At 52.5% G+C, this 16,772-nt stretch overlaps 1 protein-coding gene across 1 annotated transcript in view; it reads right to left on the reverse strand.

Moving 5' to 3' along the window:
- Positions 1-306: 306 nt before the first annotated feature.
- CRTAC1 (cartilage acidic protein 1) overlaps positions 307-16,772 on the reverse strand; it is a 136,116-nt gene continuing 119,650 nt past the window's right edge. Inside the window, exons 10-15 of the mRNA XM_058543701.1 lie at positions 16,149-16,249; positions 15,518-15,686; positions 5,196-5,341; positions 3,933-3,975; positions 1,475-1,618; positions 307-589 (exon numbers count right to left, since the gene is read on the reverse strand). Of these exons, the coding sequence (XP_058399684.1) occupies positions 582-589; positions 1,475-1,618; positions 3,933-3,975; positions 5,196-5,341; positions 15,518-15,686; positions 16,149-16,249 (611 nt within the window). The 3' untranslated portion in view covers positions 307-581. The remainder of the gene's footprint in view (positions 590-1,474; positions 1,619-3,932; positions 3,976-5,195; positions 5,342-15,517; positions 15,687-16,148; positions 16,250-16,772) is intronic.

Consider the following 16,772-nt stretch of genomic DNA (forward strand, 5'->3'; position numbering starts at 1 on the left):
TCTCTTGCCATTTGGATTAGGGAAATTGAGGTCCGGAGTAGAGCAGCGACTTCCCCAGGTAAAAGGCCCAGAGGACTCCCTCCACGTCTGCCCCTTGCTCATCCCACATCCCTCGCCTGGTCCAAACCCCAGTCTCCAGTGAACATTGGTGAACATACCCAAACTCACGCCCAGGGGCAGACGTTTTGTCTGTCTCATGATTTGCTTTCCAAGTGCCACACTATGGAAGGGCTGCTGCTAATTCAGCTTTCCAACCAGCATCTACTTGCCCCAGACACATTTTTTTTTTCACCAGCTAGGCACTAATATACAGCAGAGAGTTTATTGGCATAATTTCTCGAGAAAGAGGCTGGAAGACTTAGCAAGTTCAAACTTTAACATTTTTATCGAGTCCCAAAGGGCCACCCTTTTCCCCTCCCCTCATCACCACCAACCCCAGTAAGGCTTTCTCTACCACAGGAAGTCAGGGCACACAGAGCAGAAACAGCACAGGCCAAACCAGCAGGCACATGGTACGTTATCCAATCAACGGAGCAAGCAGCCACCCAGGAGCCATCTTTGTTAAGGGCAAAATAAGCCCCTCATGACACTGGAGGATACAGAAAAGACAGGACTGTCTTGATTCTTCTGAAGGAGTGAGGGAGGCTGGATGGGGTAGAGGGGAGACTTTCCTTTTCTGTTTTCTCAGAAAACATGCAAAGAAAGGCTTCACAAACAGCTAAGGTGACACAAATATCAGTATCTCCCAACCTTCCCTGTTCAAAGATGGCCACCCCTGCTGTCCATTCAGAGGGATCACGCAGCAGGATCTACTGGGGGTGTGGAGAGAGAGACAGGCAGCAGGAGAGATTTAGTTTTCCACAAAGGTTGTTAGCTTTTTTTTCCTTTATTGATGGGATTTAAAGTGCATATAACTGAAGGCAAAGTCCAAGGCTTAGAGAAAGATAGGAGGCCCGAGAGAGAGGCTCAGAGATTCTAAAGGCGGCAGAAGGATACCCACCTAAAAAGGCCACTTGAGCTGCAAAAAGGATGGGGAAGAGAGATAGAGAATGGGAAAAACAGAAAGGAGGAGGGGGTGGGGTGGGGTGTGGGGAAGCGTTTGGGAGGAAGAAGACAAACACCAGTTCAGAAATTCCGACAAAGATGAGTAGTAGGAGCTAGTTTACATGCCAGGTAGGAAAAGATGGGCTGATCATAAGGTAGGAACGTTTGTTTTAGGAAATGTGAGAAGGGGAGAAACAAGAAGAGCAATGGCCTCTGGCCAGGACACAGCACCCCAGGGGCCCTTCAGATGGTGGCAGTAGTGATGGGGCTTCTCCAAGTCTCTGTCATGGTCTTCCTTGGAGACCCAACAGGGGTACAAGGAGATTCCATCCAGCCAGGAGAAGACAGGGGCTGGGGATCTTGATCTGGGCCCTCCGCAGTGGAAGGCAACTTCCCTTGGCTACTAGACTGTAGCCGGGTCCCCACTCACCCACACAGGCTGTGCCATCCTCGTTGGGCTCGTAGCCGCGACTGCACCTCTTGTTGGTCCGGCACCTGTAGCTTCCATACGTGTTGACACACACGGGCTTGTCTCGAGGGCACACAAATGGGAACTGGATGCATTCGTTGGTGTCTGAAAGTCGAGGGGAGCCACTCACCAGGGAGGTGTGGGGCAGTGGGTCCTAGCTCGGGCTCTGCTGCCCCCCTGCCCGCTCCCCCCGCCCCCCGCCGTGACCTTGGGCATGTCCCTTCTTCTCTCTGGGCCTCAACCTCCTCACTTCAGTCCCCTTGGCTGGCTCCTGTACTTGACCTTTACATGTTGGGAGTGCTCAGAGTTTGTCCTAGGTCTTCTCTTCTACCACACTTTCTCTAGGTGGTCCCTTCATACATGGATGATTCTAGACTTCCTATCTCCAGCCGCAACCTCTCCCAGGGGCTCCAGACTCATGAATCGAACGTGCATCTCAAATTTAGTAGGTCTAAAATGGAACTCTAGATTCCCCCAGCCCTCAACCCTCTTCCACCCCCTGTTCCCATCTTCCCTAACTCAGTTAACGCCACCATCATCCACTCAGCTGCTCAAGCACGAATTGGAGTGACCCCGATTTTTCCTTTTTCCTTATCCCTGGAAGCAGTTTAACAGCAGATCCTGTCAGTTCTGCTCCACAGTACCCCTCTCGTCTGTCCACCTCCTTCTCCCTCCTGTGCCACAGCCTATTCCCAGCCAGCACCATCTCTTGCTGGATTTCTGCAGCTGCCTCCTGACTGCCCTCCTGGCTTATACTCTTCCCTCCAACCCAATCTGCAATGCAGCAGCCAGAGCGATCTTTTGAAAATGTGAATCACATCATGCCACTCTCCTGCTTAACAGCAAATGGCCCTAAGGACAAAATCCAGACAGCTGACCGGGGCCTCGAGACCCTCCTTGACTTGGCGTCTTGCTCCTCCGTCCTCTCCAGGCACATCAGCCTCCTTCCTGTTCCTTTCACACACCAAGCCTTTTTTCCTGCCTCATGGTCTCCGCTCCTGCCCTTCCCTCTCCTGGGAAAGCTCTTCCCTTAGCTGTTTCTGTGGCCGGACCTTCTCGTTCTTCAGGTCTCAACTCAAAGGTCCTCTCCCTGACTACTCCATCTAGAACAGTCTCCAGAGAGCACCTTGCTTAAAGGGTTCTTAACTCATCTCATCCAGCTGTCGGGTTGCATGTTTGTGGTCTGTCTCTCCAACTAGAACGAACGCCCCTCCAGACCAGGCACTTGGCTGCATCCCCAGCACCCCGCGTGGGGCCTGGTGTGTGGGAGGCACATAAATGTCTGCTGGATGATGACAAGGAAGAGGCGGCTGGACTGGGGGTATCACAGGGTCCTTCCAGCACACAGGAAGAGGCTGGATAGACAGTGCATGTACTGTCTATCTCGAGTGGCCAGGGTGGGGACGTGGAGAGCGGAGGAGACGAATTTCCTCCTCAAGCCAGCCCTGGAGCCGTGCCCTCCACTTTCTCACCTGTTGTTCCTTGCCCACTAGACTGGTTTAGGGCCCCACCTTTGTGCTCCCACAGCCCCAGCCCCTCCCCACCCCAGTCCTGCTCACACCTTTGTGTGCTCATTGCTGTTTACTTGTGTGCCCCTCCCATCGGCTCTAAGCTCCATGAGGGCAGGACTGCGTCTGTCCTGTTTACTCCTGTATCTCAGTAGCAAACCCATCCGCCTGGGGCTGATGAGCAGCTGCAGAGTGGACTTGGGAAGAATGCTGCCTGCTGTCTAAAGGCAGGAGGCGTCCTTGGCTTGACCCCTCACTGCGGGTCATTGGGATGGAAGACATTGGGTTGAAGGTCTTGTGGGTGCTGAGCCTCTAGGCTGCCTCTCTCCCACTCCAGGCCCTCAGGGGACTTGCAGAAGGTCACTGGCCCTCACAGAGCTGCCATCCTGGCAGTGCTGCAGCTACCGCCCCCCAGTCCTGCACACGGCTGCAATCTCCCTCTGTACTGTGACCACACTCCACACCCTGGTTTGCTCCAGTGCCCCTGGCAACGCCCACTCCTGCCTGCCAACACCCTTGCTCACTGCTTCACTGGCTGGCCAAGCGGAAGCCGCCAGCCCTCCACAGAAGATGAGTGCCCACCCCAGCCACCACAGCCCCCAGTAGCCGGGCCTCCCTGTGAGCACTGTCCAGGCGACTGTGTGTCTCCTTCCCTCTGTATTCACGGCAGGGAAGCGCTGCCGAGGCCAAGGACTGCAGTGATGCAGCCTGCTGGTTGCTAATGTCATTCCCACCTTGGTGAGTTGCATGGTGGTTATCTTGGCATCTGGAGCCCCAGGGACAAACAACACGTTCCCCTCCCCACCTTTCCACCCCTTGTCTGCAACCTGAGCCTTGCCAGGGCCCAGGCTGACATTTCCCAGCAAGATTCTGGCCTCTGCACCATCCCCAGGTGCCTGCAGGCAACTCACCCATGCAATGGCCATTTTCCTGCTGGGAGAATCCTTGGCCGCACTGCAAGGTGGGCAGAAGCAGAGACACTAGTGAGTTGAGAACATCCCATCTCAGATCCCCTCCTAGTCACAGCTGCAGAGCAGCTGTCGCCCTGACCCCAGCATGAGGGGTGCTCTTAGCTCTGGGCCTGGGGGGAGCCTCCTCATTGCCAGGACCCCTTCCCTGGCACTGAGAATAGGAGACCGGGGGGAAGGCCAAGAAAAGATTCAGTTCAAACTCCTGCTCATTCCCCTCACCCCCTTCTCTGAGAGCCTTCCCCACTCACAGGGTGGGCACCTGCGGGCCAGGCGACAGCCCACCTCGCTGGAAAGGGCCGACTGGCCGAGGGGTGGACATCTCAGCAGGGAGAGCGGATCAAAGGCTTTGCAGCTAGAATTTGAACTAATTGAGGCTGAGACCGAGATTTGGGAGTCTGGTCATGCCAGGCTGTGGGGGCTTTGCTATGTCTACATGGAGGTCTTGGAGACAGCAGCCTGGTGCAGGGCGGGGGGCCTCGAAACAAACACTTCACACGAGACAGAAAATGTCAACTGTCAGTTCTGACGAATGAGGGAGGGCAGGGGGGATTACTGGAAGGGCAATGTCCCCCCAAGGCCAGTGCACTAATTACAAAGGTCCTTGAGCTCCTGAGGCCGAGGACGTCGAGCTGCCATAGTTCCTGCGGATCCTGAGCTTCCCTTAGATTCTGTGAGCTCCCCTAGAAACCTCCTTGTAAGGCCCCTCTTCTCTGTGAGTTGAAGTGGGTTCCTGTTATTTGCAATCAAATGATCCCCGGCAGAGTTAGAATCCAGAGCTGTTCCTCAGCGAGCCCCCAGGGGCCCTGCACCCCCCTCAGAAGTGGCAGGAGGCTTTGTCAGGGACTTGGAAAGAGCCTGGAGGAAAGCAGGAGATCTGGGGTCAATTCTTAACTCTGCTCACAAGTGGCTGGGCAGCCCTGGTGGTTCTCTCTCTCTGTCTCAGTTTTCCTCCTCTGTAGAATGGGTGCAAAAATACTTGCCCTGCCAATACCCCAGATTTCTGTGAGGAGCAGAAGAGACGTGGGTGTGATACTGTTGTGCAAACTATGAATGGAGGGATCATTAAGAAGCCTGCCCTTTGCTGAGAAGATTTCCAGCATTTCTAAAGGTGAAGTCTGCAGATTCCTGGGAATCCAGCTTCAGCCCACAGGGTTGTGAGTGGGGGCTGCTTTTCTGGTTATGAGGCCCAGATGCCTCTCTCACCTCCAGTGGGGCTGGGTCCTGAAGTCTGTCCTCATCCCGGGGGTAGGGGATCTCCAGCACCGAGTTCACCTCCGCACCGGCCACGCTCCGGCTCACCATCTTGCCGTCTGGCCACGTCACCTCCACGCTGCTGGCTTCATCCTTCCCTGTGGGACAGAGGAGAAAGTGTCAGCAGCAGAGGAGAACAAGGTGTGGAGGGGATTCTCAGCAAAAGTATCATCATTTAATAAAAAATATGAATCGAACACTGTCCCAAGTGCTAGGGAAATAGAGAGCACAGCAGATGAGGTCCCGCTCCTTTAGAGCAACGCTGTCCAATAGAACTTTCTGCAATGATGGCAGTGTTCTGTATCTGTTTTGTCCCATATGGTAGCCATTAGCCACAAGGGCTGCTGAGCACTTGAAGTGGGACTAGTGTGATAAGGAACTGAATTTTAACTTCTATTTGATTTTAATTAGTTTACATTTAAATAGCCCCGCATGGCTACCATATTGGACAGCGCAGCTCTAGAACTCACATTCTGGCAGACAGGCCAATCAGCATGAGGCTGTTTTGGGGGAGATGGAAAGGCTCGGTGGTATGCAGGTTGACTTTGGAGATCTGGGTTCAAATCTTGGCTGTACCACTTACCTGGTGTGTTGGAAAGGGAATGGTGGGGGATGGGCGTCTGGGAGACCTGGGGACAAATCCCAGCTCTGCCGCTGGCTTGCTGTGTAATCTCTGGCATGTCACTATCTATATTTACATTTTATTTGTTTATATTATTTATTCACAGCCTGCTAGGGGTCAGGCTCTCTTTTGTCACTGGGAATGTCCCTGCTTTCCAGGAGCTTCCACTCTCATGGAGATAGACAGGCAAACAAATGAATAAATAAATAATGTCAGATATTGACAAGCTCTGTGCAGAAAACAAAAACAGGGCAATGGAATAAAGAGGAACTGGGGGTTGGCTGGGGGCCTTTGTAGCCAGTGTGGTCAGGGACAGCCTCTTGGGGAGAGGCATTTGAGCTGAGCTCTGAAGAAAAGCCAGGATGATAAAGAATTGGAAGGTGGACGGCACAGGGGAAAGACCATTCTACAAAGCCGGGAGGTTTACAAAAGCTGATGGGGAAGCTCAGAGAATATTCACGGTCAATCCATCCACACACGTCCTTAAAGCAACACGTTACATCACTGGCAGAAGGCAGGCTGGAGAGATTTGTCAGGTGTTTCAGCATTGTCAAAGCCGCCCGCTCCCTGAGTAAGGCAACAGGCCGTCACTGTGGCCAGGCTAATGGAGATGGATTGGGGTGAGGAGGAGTGTGGTGGTGGGCCAGAGGGGGCTCACCTGCCGGGAGAGGCCGTTCTCCTAGTCAGTCACCTGGGAAGGAGGGCAGTGCTCGGTGTGGGTAGGAGAGAGGGTGCAGCCCCCTCGTTATCACCCACCAGGGCTGACTAGACGTGGGCCCACGGAGCCAGGGGGTCCACACATCCATATACTCCCCAAGCATCATTCGTGAGCTGAATAAATAATATGTCACCCACAGGTATGTGCTACTTTCCCCTTAATGTATACAGATATTGTTAGAAAACCAGTGAAACTGAAAAGTGCTGTTGAATTTACAGTAGCTTTTGGCCATTATTGTCCATCTGTGGAATTTACAATGATAGCTACTATGGGGGCAGGGAGGGGGGTAGTCTGTGAAGCATTTTTATGTATAAAAGGGTTTCCCATATTTTAGAAAAGTGCTGGAAGCCACGTCCAGACTTGGAGTGGAGTCTGTGTGTAGACTCGTCTGTGCAGAGGTCCACTCTGGGGTGGGAGCTCAGACAGCACGGCGTGGAAGGACCCAGCTGCATCTTTCTCCTCAAGTCCCAGGATGTTAGTCTGGGGATTCCAGAGGAAGCAGCAACTTTTTTTGTGTGTGTGAGGAAGACCAGCCCTGAGCTAACATCCAATGCCAATCCTCCTCTTTTTTGCTGAGGAAGACCAGCCCTGAGCTAACGTCTGTGCCCATCGTCCTCTACTTTATATGGGACGCCGCCACAGCATGGCTTAACAAGCGGCCCAGGATCCGCACCGGCGAACCCCAGGCCACCGCAGCGGAGCGCACGCCCTTAACCCTTGAGCCACCGGGCCGGCCCCAGGAAGCAGCAACTTTTGAGCCTCCTCATCCAGCTTCCCGATCCTCCCAGTGTTTGGTTTCCTTTTGCTGCACCACACCGTCCCCCACCCCCTTGGGTCTCCAGAGAAGTCTCATTGGAATGTTCCAGCCTCCCTGCTGTGCTGCGAGTTAATGAGGGCAGGGACCAGCTCACACTCCGGAAGTGTCAAAGGTGAGCAGCCCCTGTCTCCGTGGGCACAGTGGGGCAGCAGTACCAGGGAGCAGCTCCCAGAGCAGAGACTCCCACAAGCGTTCAGGTTCTCTTCCCACAGAGACTCCCCCCTTCCAGGCCTGGCCTTCCTGGTTTGCTTTATTAAGCCAGAAAACATTACTCATAAACCCCTGTTCCCCCACTCCTTTCTTCTACAATAATTCCTTTGGGGAAGGGGGGCGGGTAGAAATGGGATTGGGCGTGTCAACTGCCGCCTTTTTTCTGTTTTGAAGTAGTCTCTTGAGGCTCAAGAGATTTGGCATTTTTAGTGTATACAGAGCCCAAATTAAGTAGCATATGTAAATAGTAAACATTTTGCCATTAAAAAAAAAGGAGACAAAGAAAAGCAAATGTTTCTCACCTAAGCCAACAGAACAGCTACATGAATACATTTTCCAGCCTGACTGAAGCGCCACAAATAACTCAAGAGTCACCGAATATTCATAGATAATCACAAATTTACATCCTGTATTTGCAGCACGGAGTTGAGTCCTGCTTCCTCCTTCCTGAGAGCGGGAGGGGCAGGGGCTGTAAGTAAGCCATGGAGAGCACATCTCAGTAGGACTCCCTCCTCTGCCACTGATTATTTTGCTGACTTGGGCATCGCCTTGGGGCTTCAGTTTCCTCATCTGTAAGATGGGGGTGCGCCCTAGAATTCTAGCACTCCTGGGAAGGACAGTCTTTCTTCCTTGCAATGTGAGCTCTGCTCTGGCTGATTGTCACCCTTAGCATCCCCATCCCCATCATCTCTTAGACACGGGGGCAGCCTGTGGTCCCAAAGGGCTTTCACTTGTTGGCAATAATACGAGTGAATATGTACCCAGTGTTAGTGCACTGGATCCTCACGGCAGCTCCTTGGGGAAGGTACTAGTTCATAATTTCCATTTTAGAGATGACAGAGCTGAGACTCGGCAGGTGAAGTGAACCGCCCATCCTTACCCAGCTAGGGAACGTGTGATCCCAAAGCCCTTGTCCACTATACCCTGGTTCTACTGCCCACCTCACCCCCACTCCCAGCCTGGCCACAGGCCAAGCATCATGCAGGGATCAGGGATTTAGCAGGAAGGAGACAGCCCAGTCCCCATCCTGGAGGAGCTGAGGCCGGTGGGGGCAATGAACATAGTGATTATGTTATAATAAATGGGGAAAGTGCAGCCACAGCCTTGGTACCACTTGGTGAGAGAGGCTGGTGTTACAAGTCATTTCATTTGGGTGTTGCAGGAGGAATAAGAGTTTGTGAGGCAGAGAAGGGAAGGAAGGAGCATTCCAGGCAGAGGGCACAGCATGGGCAAAGGTACAGAAGTATGAAAAGGGCGCGTGTGTTTGAAGATCAGGTAGAAGTTCAGAGTGGGGAAGGAGAGTGTGCGAATGTGCATTAGGTGGGGTGGGTGGGAGAGAAGACAGGGGAGGGCCTATGGAGCATTTGCATGTGTGGCTGGCCTGAATCCCCCCTACTGCTCTGTAAGGTGGGTGTGCTACCCCCACTCTCCAGATGTAGACAGTGAGGCTTGGCAAGGTGTAGTGACTTGCAGGTGTCTGAGCTAGGACTGGCACCCAGGCTCCCGTCCCGAGGTATTCCCTCTGCCCCAGACATTTCAAGTCTTCACGCAGCGCACAAGTGAGGGGGCCCGGCCCCCAGACACTGCACACGGGCAGCCTTTAAGCCAGTCTGTGTGTCCGGGAGCAGGGTCCCCAGGCAGAGGAGGCCCCATGAACCAGCACAGCCGTGAGTCAAGAGCAGCAGGGAGTCGCCTCTGGCAGCTTTTAAGGACAAAGGCCAAGGAGGCACAGAGAATTGCGCTTTTCAGAAGAATTACAAGCAAAACAGATGGTGGGAATATAGTTGGTGGAATATTTTTGCACTTTAATAAAGCAGTTTTTATGTGGGCCACTGAATTTTCCTTCCCTAAATGAGCACCAGCCAGCTTGCAGGCAGCTCTGAGTCACTTGCAAACGATTTGCTGAAAGGAAGGCTGTGTGTGTTTGCGTGTGTGTGTGTGTGTGTGTGTGTGTGTTGGGGAGAGAATGGGGGGTGCTCACTGAGTAGGTGAGCCCCCTAGTCGGGGCTGGTGGGGGCAAGTAGATTATTGGTACTTGTTTTTATTTTCTGGGTTTGGATGAGCTGCCTCAGCGCTCTGCCAGCTAGGAGACGTAGAGCCAGGGTGTGGGATATGCAGGGGTGGGTATGGGGGGGCTGGGGTGTGGGTTCTGAGTAAGCAGGGTGCAGTGGGCACTCGTCAGGGGCTGGGGGCAGAAACGCTTATTTACGAGCCGAGCCTGGTGGGCCACCTGCACCAGGAGGAGCAGGGTGAGGCCAGGGCAGGGTGGAGACGGGCCACGAACAAGGCCTGGGGCTCCACTGAGCAGGGGTGGGTGGGGTGGGGGCTGATGTCCCCAGAAGGGATAGCTCTACAGGGTGAGGCTGAGAGCCCTCTGCACAACAGAATGGGTCCTCTGGGAACCCGGTGGAGAATGAAACATTGGGTGAGGTCCCTGAGTTTTTATTGTGTGATGGGATGAAGCCCAGACCCTCGGGAGGGAGTCGGGGAGAACACGTGAGGGTCTGAGAAGCTGGGTCCTCTAACCACAGCTGCCTGCTGACCCAGCAAGGCCTGCAGCGTGCGCGTTCTGCAGCAAGTGGATGATGTTGTGGGGACAGGAAGTGCCGAGGAGGCTGTCTGCTGAGAGGCGCACATGTGCCCCCACATACAGGTCCACGCGCTCTCCACCCCTTGCTGCAAAGGCAGGAAGCGGCAGGGGTGACTCAGGGAGGCAGGAAGGGAGCAGGGTCAGCTGGGGTGAGCGGGAGCATTGTGAGTGCTGGCAGTGGGGCTGCCTGCAGCCCTCTCCCCTTCAGAGACCTCCACCTTCCAGCACAGCCTCCGACCCTGCATCTACTTCCCCATCATTCGGTCATTGGGACATCAAGGCAGGCCTCCCTTGCATTCACGTTCTGGACATGCCCTTCTCACCCTCAACGCCACATAACAAACTGCTGGGAACTGAAAGCCGTCGACTGGCCATCCATAGAGGACTGGCCAAATAAATTATGAATGCTGCCACACAATGAAATACCGCACAGCACTGAAGGAAATGAAGCAGATATGCGCAGACTCGGAATGATGTCCAGGATATATTGTTAAGAGAAAAGAAAAGCAAGTTTGGGAATAATAGGAAGCGTATCATCATTTTTGTTAAAAAAAATCCCAAGCAGTATTTTTCTATAAATGTCCTGCTGTGTATATTGCATGTATTAAAAGCAGATCAGAAAGATGGAGCTGGGCACAGGCCACCCCGACCACCGTGTTTGAACTGCTCCCTGCCCCTTCCCCTCCGCATTCCTAATCCCCTGACTTTGTTCTTCATTTTCTTTTTTCATAGCACTTAACATCTGCTAACATTTTATATATTTACCTAGTTATTATGTTTATTCCGTATTGTATGTTTCTCTTCCTTCCACTAGAATGGAAGGTCACCCACGGCCAGGATCTTCGTCTGGTCAGTATTTGGGACACCGTGGGTGCTCAGTACATAAGTGCTGACTCAGTGAATCAGATGGTCCTGGGGGAGGGTGAAGGGAGAGACGTTTGCTTTTTATTAATATTCCAAACACGGTGGTGAGATTATGGGTTATTTTTACTTTCTTTTTTATGATGTTATATTTTCTAATTTTCCTATAATCAATATGCATTATTCTTACAATCAGAAAAAAAAAATAAAGCCTTCTAGGAACAGTTGCAAGTGCTGCCCCCCCGCAGGGCTCCTGGTGCTGGGACCCTGCCCCTGTGGGGGGCTCCTGGGCTCCTTCGCAGCCATGCCCTCGCTCAGCAAAGCCTGGCTTTGGCTTTCCGGGCTCTGTAGCCCCCGGTCTGTTCCCCTCCCCCTCCACCTGGCTCTGGGTGCCCCCCACAGCTTGGGCCTGGCCTCCCTTTCTAGGCTCCACTCTCAGCAGACCGTTCTGTGGACACACTGAACACTCCCACCTCTGGGCCTTGATTCAAGCCAGCCCAGCCCCTGGAATGCTCTCCTCAGCCCCCATCCACACCTCCTAAGTTCCTACCACCCTTCTAGACCAAGTGCTAGGCCCACTTCCTTGGGAAAGCTGCCCTACAGCAGAACTGACTTCTCCTGCCCTGGTCCTCTCACAGACCCTGGGCCAGTGTGATGGTGAATCCAAACCTGCCCTGCACGAGAGCTCCTGTGTCCACGCGCCTTTCACGGGACTGAGCCTGGAGGGCAGGGAGCATTTCTTCTCTATCTCATCTGTCTCTTTCCCATGTCTCTTTGCATCTCTTGGTCTCCCCCAGCCCCTGCCTCTGTCTGTCTGTCTCCTCCCTCTTCTCTCTCTTTCCTCAATCCTCCTTCCATCCAGCCTTCCCCATCGGCTGCCTCTCTTCCTGCCCCATTGCTGGCCCTTCCATCAATCAGGAAGGCCTGTGCTATGCTAGATCCATGAAGGAGATCCTCCCAGATGCAGATGCAGGGACCTTGCAGCTGCAGGGATGGAGCCCCCTGCCCCTTGCTGTGTCCCAGGCTGCTGGCCCTGTGGCCTGCTGAGCTACCTCGGGGAGTCTCACTGCAAGCCCAAGGTTGACCCCCAGGGGCCGGTCCCTGAGAGCAGCCTTCCATCAGTGCCTCCCTGGGAGTGGATCTGGCAACAGAGAGGAGCCTGCAGGGGATGCCTGGAGCAGTTTGAGCCAGGGTTCAGTCCCAGAACAAATCCCACAGCCTTGAAAAATAGCAAGGATTGGCAGTCAGGAGGGGCTCCCGACTGGGTGCAGCATTCAAACCCTGAGTGTGGGAGGCAGACAGTCGTGAGAGGCACAGAGGCATCCGACCCAATGGGATGAGAGGAGACCCAGTGAGGCCCGTAACATACGTCTTAAAATAGCAGAGGCGGCCCATGGGATGTGGGGAAGGAGAACCCAGCCCCCGTCCTGGCCTCGCCATTGATTTGCTCTGTGAGCCTCGATTTCCTTATCTGTACAATGGGGTGGGGGCTGATAGCCAGATACCTGGATAAACATCCCATCTACGATACCATGGCAGTCACCTGGGTGTGGACAACCTCACTTGGGTTACCAGGTAACTGAAGGGACGTAGTTGTCCAGTAAGAAAGAGGCAGAGCAGGAGGACCTTGGCTGGCCCCACACAGAGCAGCTATGGGAGGTCCAGCAGTCAAGTCACAGTGGTCAAGAACTCAGACTGTGGTGTCCAAGGAGTTGAGGTCCAAATCCAGCCCTCCCCACTTTCTAGAGGTGTGATTTGGAGCAGTTACTTAACCTGAGCCTCAGTTTCCTGACCTGTAAAACGGGAGCAACGATTCCTAATTCATCACGTTGTGGTGAGAACTGAATGAGGAATCTCATACAACAGCTCTGAGCCCCGGGCCTGCACACATTAAGTGCTTGATTACTGTTGGCTGCCGTTCTTTTTTTTTTTTTTTTTGTGAGGAGGTCTAGCCCTGAGCTAACATCCACCGCCAATCCTCCCCTTTTATCTTGAGGAAGATTGGCCCTGAGCTAACATCCGTGCCCATCTTCCTCCACTTTATATGGGACGCTGCCACAGCATGGCTTGACAAGTGGTGCATCAGTGTGCGCCTGGGATCCGTCTGAACCTGCGAATCCCAGGCTGCCGAAGCAGAGTGCGCGCACTTAACTGCTTGCGCCACCGGGTCAGCCCCTTGGCTACCGCTCTTTTGCAAGAGAAGACTCTGTACTTGAAAGTCGTCTTGTACCTTTAGGGCCAGCCTAGAAGAGGGCCGCCTTACAAGTGGTGGACCTCCAACTGCAGGCCAACCCCTCCAGGGTGAAAGAGCCCAGGAACGTGCTCATTTAACCAGGCCCTGGGTCCCCCAAATATTTATGCTTCTTTTCCAGACTACATAGATATTATGAGTTTCCTATAAAAATTGAAACACACACGCAGAAACATATAGAAGAAAGTAAGAATCACGTAGGCAGGTCTGGATTTGAATCCCAGCTCTGCCATTTACCTCTCATGTGACCTTGGGCAGGTTTCTTAATTGTTCTGATCCTCAGTTTCCCCATGTGTAAGATGGGAATAAATAACACCCATCTCACAGGGTAGGCATGAGGATGAAATGAAGTACAAAGGGGAAAGTACCACTGGGGCCAGATTGAGTAAGAGTTACTATATTAATCCAGACACTCAGAGAGAGTCTCTGTTCACACTTTTTGCATCTTCTTTCAGTTTTTTTCTATGCACATATGATGTGTGTATAATATTAACATACATATATTTATTAATTTGAGGCCATATTGCTTGTTCTTTTTATGTTAATATTATATCACATCGTGAGGTGCTAACACATGAGGGAGGGTATCTGATTTTGAACCTAGGTTTATTTGACTCAAATGCTTTCTTAACCATTGTGTTTTAGTAAAGACACTCTTGGCTCCCCACCCAGTGTTTCTCAACATTTTTTCCATTATTGCCCCTGCTCCTCAAGAAGATTTTTCAGACTTTTATTCCCCTAATTCCCTCCCCCAATGTATTTCTTTAAAAAACATTTTATGTTGAAATAATTATAGATTCACGGAAAGTTGCAAAGATAGTAGAGAGAGATCCTGTGTACCTTTCAGCCAGTCTCCCCCAATGGTTACATCTGATGTAACTACAACACAGTATCAAAACCAGGAAATGGACAGTGGTACAACGTGTGTGTGGTTTCATGTCATTTATGTGTAGATTTGTGCAACCACCGCCACAATCAAGATCCAGAACTGCTCCATCACCACAAAGATCTCCCCTGGGCTCTCCCTTTATGGTCACTCATCCCTCTCCTGGTCACCATTTCTAACTCCTGGCAACCACTGATCTATTTTCTGTCTCTATATTTTCGTCTTTTTGAGAATATTATATAAATGGAATCATTGGCACGTGACTTTTTTTTCACTCACCATAATGCCGTTGAGAGTGCTGCATGTATCAGTAGTTCATTCCTTTTTATTGCTCAGTAATATTCCATGGTGTGTGTGGACCACAGTTTGCTGAACCATAAACCTATTGAAGGACATCTAGGTTGTTTCCAGTTTGGGCTACCACAGATAAGGCTACTATGAACAATCTTCCATAGATTTTTATGTGGACATGTTTTCATTTATCTGGGATAAATGCCCAGGAGTGCAATTGCTGGGTCTTACAGTAGTTGTATGTTTAGTTTTTTGTTTTTAAAAGAAACTGCCAAACTATTTTCCAGAGTAACTGTACCATTTTACATTCCCACCAGCAATGAATGAGAGATCCAGTTTCTCTGCATCCTTGCCAGCATTTGGTATTGTCATTATTTTTTATTTTAGCTGTTCTAATAGATATGTAGTGATATCTCATAAATACTACAGATATACTGTATATCTGGTTATGTACTGTATGTATACCTGTGTATTTATACATTTAATAAAAGAGTAGGATTTTTTCACTCCCCCTCCCCCAGCCAAGAACCAATTTTTGCCCCCTTGGGGGTGCCATCACTCGTGCTGAGAATGCATGGCTTCCCCAAGCCTTCGGTACAGGGCAAGGCACCAGGGGTTTGGTGAGACTTTAAGCGCTGAGCCAACTCTCAAGAGGCCAGGGAAACAGCTGGTTCAGACAAGTTTGGTGCAGGCCAATGTTTGAAAAACAAGGCCACAGCCTTGGACAAATGGATGATTAAATACTCTGACCCCAAGGTGAACCAGTTCCACAGAGGCACCAGGCTGGGGACCCCTGCAAGGGGTGGGGCATGAAAACCTCCCTCTTGAGCTCAGCTTCATCTCCGAGCAGGGTTGCCTCCGATAGCCGGTGTCCGCCATGACTGTTGCAGTAACGCGGTACTGGACGGTGCTCGGGCTGTGAGTCCTGCCTCACTCGGCATGCTGCGGGATGCAGTTTCAGGACCCACTGTCCTGACAACAGCTCACTGCATGTTCCCCCCATCCCATCCCCTGGGGCCCTGACTCACCCAAGCCGAAGTGTGCCACAGGCTCCATCTCGCACAGGTAACCCGAGCCCCCGTCGATGATCCTCAGGTGGGCCCCGCTCTTCTTGGTGTAGAGCACAACCTTAGCCCCCCTGGCGAAGGCCCCAAACCGGGTCCGTGGCACCACTCGCAGCCAGTTGTTGCTGAAGCCCTGGAGGACGGAGGAAGGCAGGCCCTAGCATGAGGGGGGGCAGGTGGGAGGAGGAGGGAGGGAGGGAAACAGAGGGAGAGAGGAGAAAGAGGAAGAGAAGAAAAGGGGCAGGGGAAAGAGAGGAGGAGGAAGCCGGGCAGGGAAGGTGAGCAAGGCACACAGACTGGGTGAAGTCTGGAAAGAGAGGTGCTGGAAAAACAGGAGGGAAAGCCGATATTCAGGAAGAACGGTTTTTTGGGCGAGAGATGCCAGTGGAAGGCAGATGGGCAAAGGGCTTTTCCCGGGAGGCAGCTCTTCTAGGACGTTTACTGTGTTGCTGGGAATTTATTTGCGTCCCCCAGGCCCCGGGATTTCCACCTCCCACTGGTCAAGGAAGCACCCGGGGCTCCTCCACCTTCATCCACCCTAAGCCCCGGGGAGCACATCGGGTTGGATTCCAGGGGTGCCGAGGTCCACGCACACCTGGTTTCCCCGGAAGACGGACAGCGGCTGAGCCATGGACTCTCCGTGGGACAAGATGAGGTCCAGCATCCCATCTCCGTCGAAGTCCGTCACCACACCCCCTGCAACAACACAGATTTCACTCTGACTATCAGCCAGGAGACCCAAGAAGGGGAGGGGCTCCCCAGCAGTGCCATGTCCTGACGCACGTGCCTGAGTGTGGGGCAGAGAAGGGCACAGCCCCGGGGCAGGAGACTGGAGCTCGAAGCCCATCTCCTTTCCTCCCTAACAGCCAGCTCATGGTAGGAATTCACGGAAGAGGGGCTCCCTTTCCTCTCTCATGGAGAGAGTGGGCGCAAACTACTCAGACCCTGAGGACTTCTTTCTGGTCTTTCTAGATACACACACTTTGTATTTGCACAGCTTTTGTCAATCTATCCAGTGTTTGAGTATACATGATCTCCTTTGGGTCCTCACTACAACCGAGAGAGGAGAGGAGGGCAGATGGAATTATCCCCATTTGATGGATGTGGAGACCAGAAGATAAAAGAACTTTTCCAAGACCACATGCAAGACAACGGAGGACTGGGTCTTGGGACTTCTAATCCAGTGCTCTTTCTCTGACACCAGGCTTAATGCCAACAG

Source organism: Diceros bicornis, chromosome 6 (genome assembly GCF_020826845.1).
Source record: "Diceros bicornis minor isolate mBicDic1 chromosome 6, mDicBic1.mat.cur, whole genome shotgun sequence".
NCBI lineage: Eukaryota > Metazoa > Chordata > Mammalia > Perissodactyla > Rhinocerotidae > Diceros > Diceros bicornis.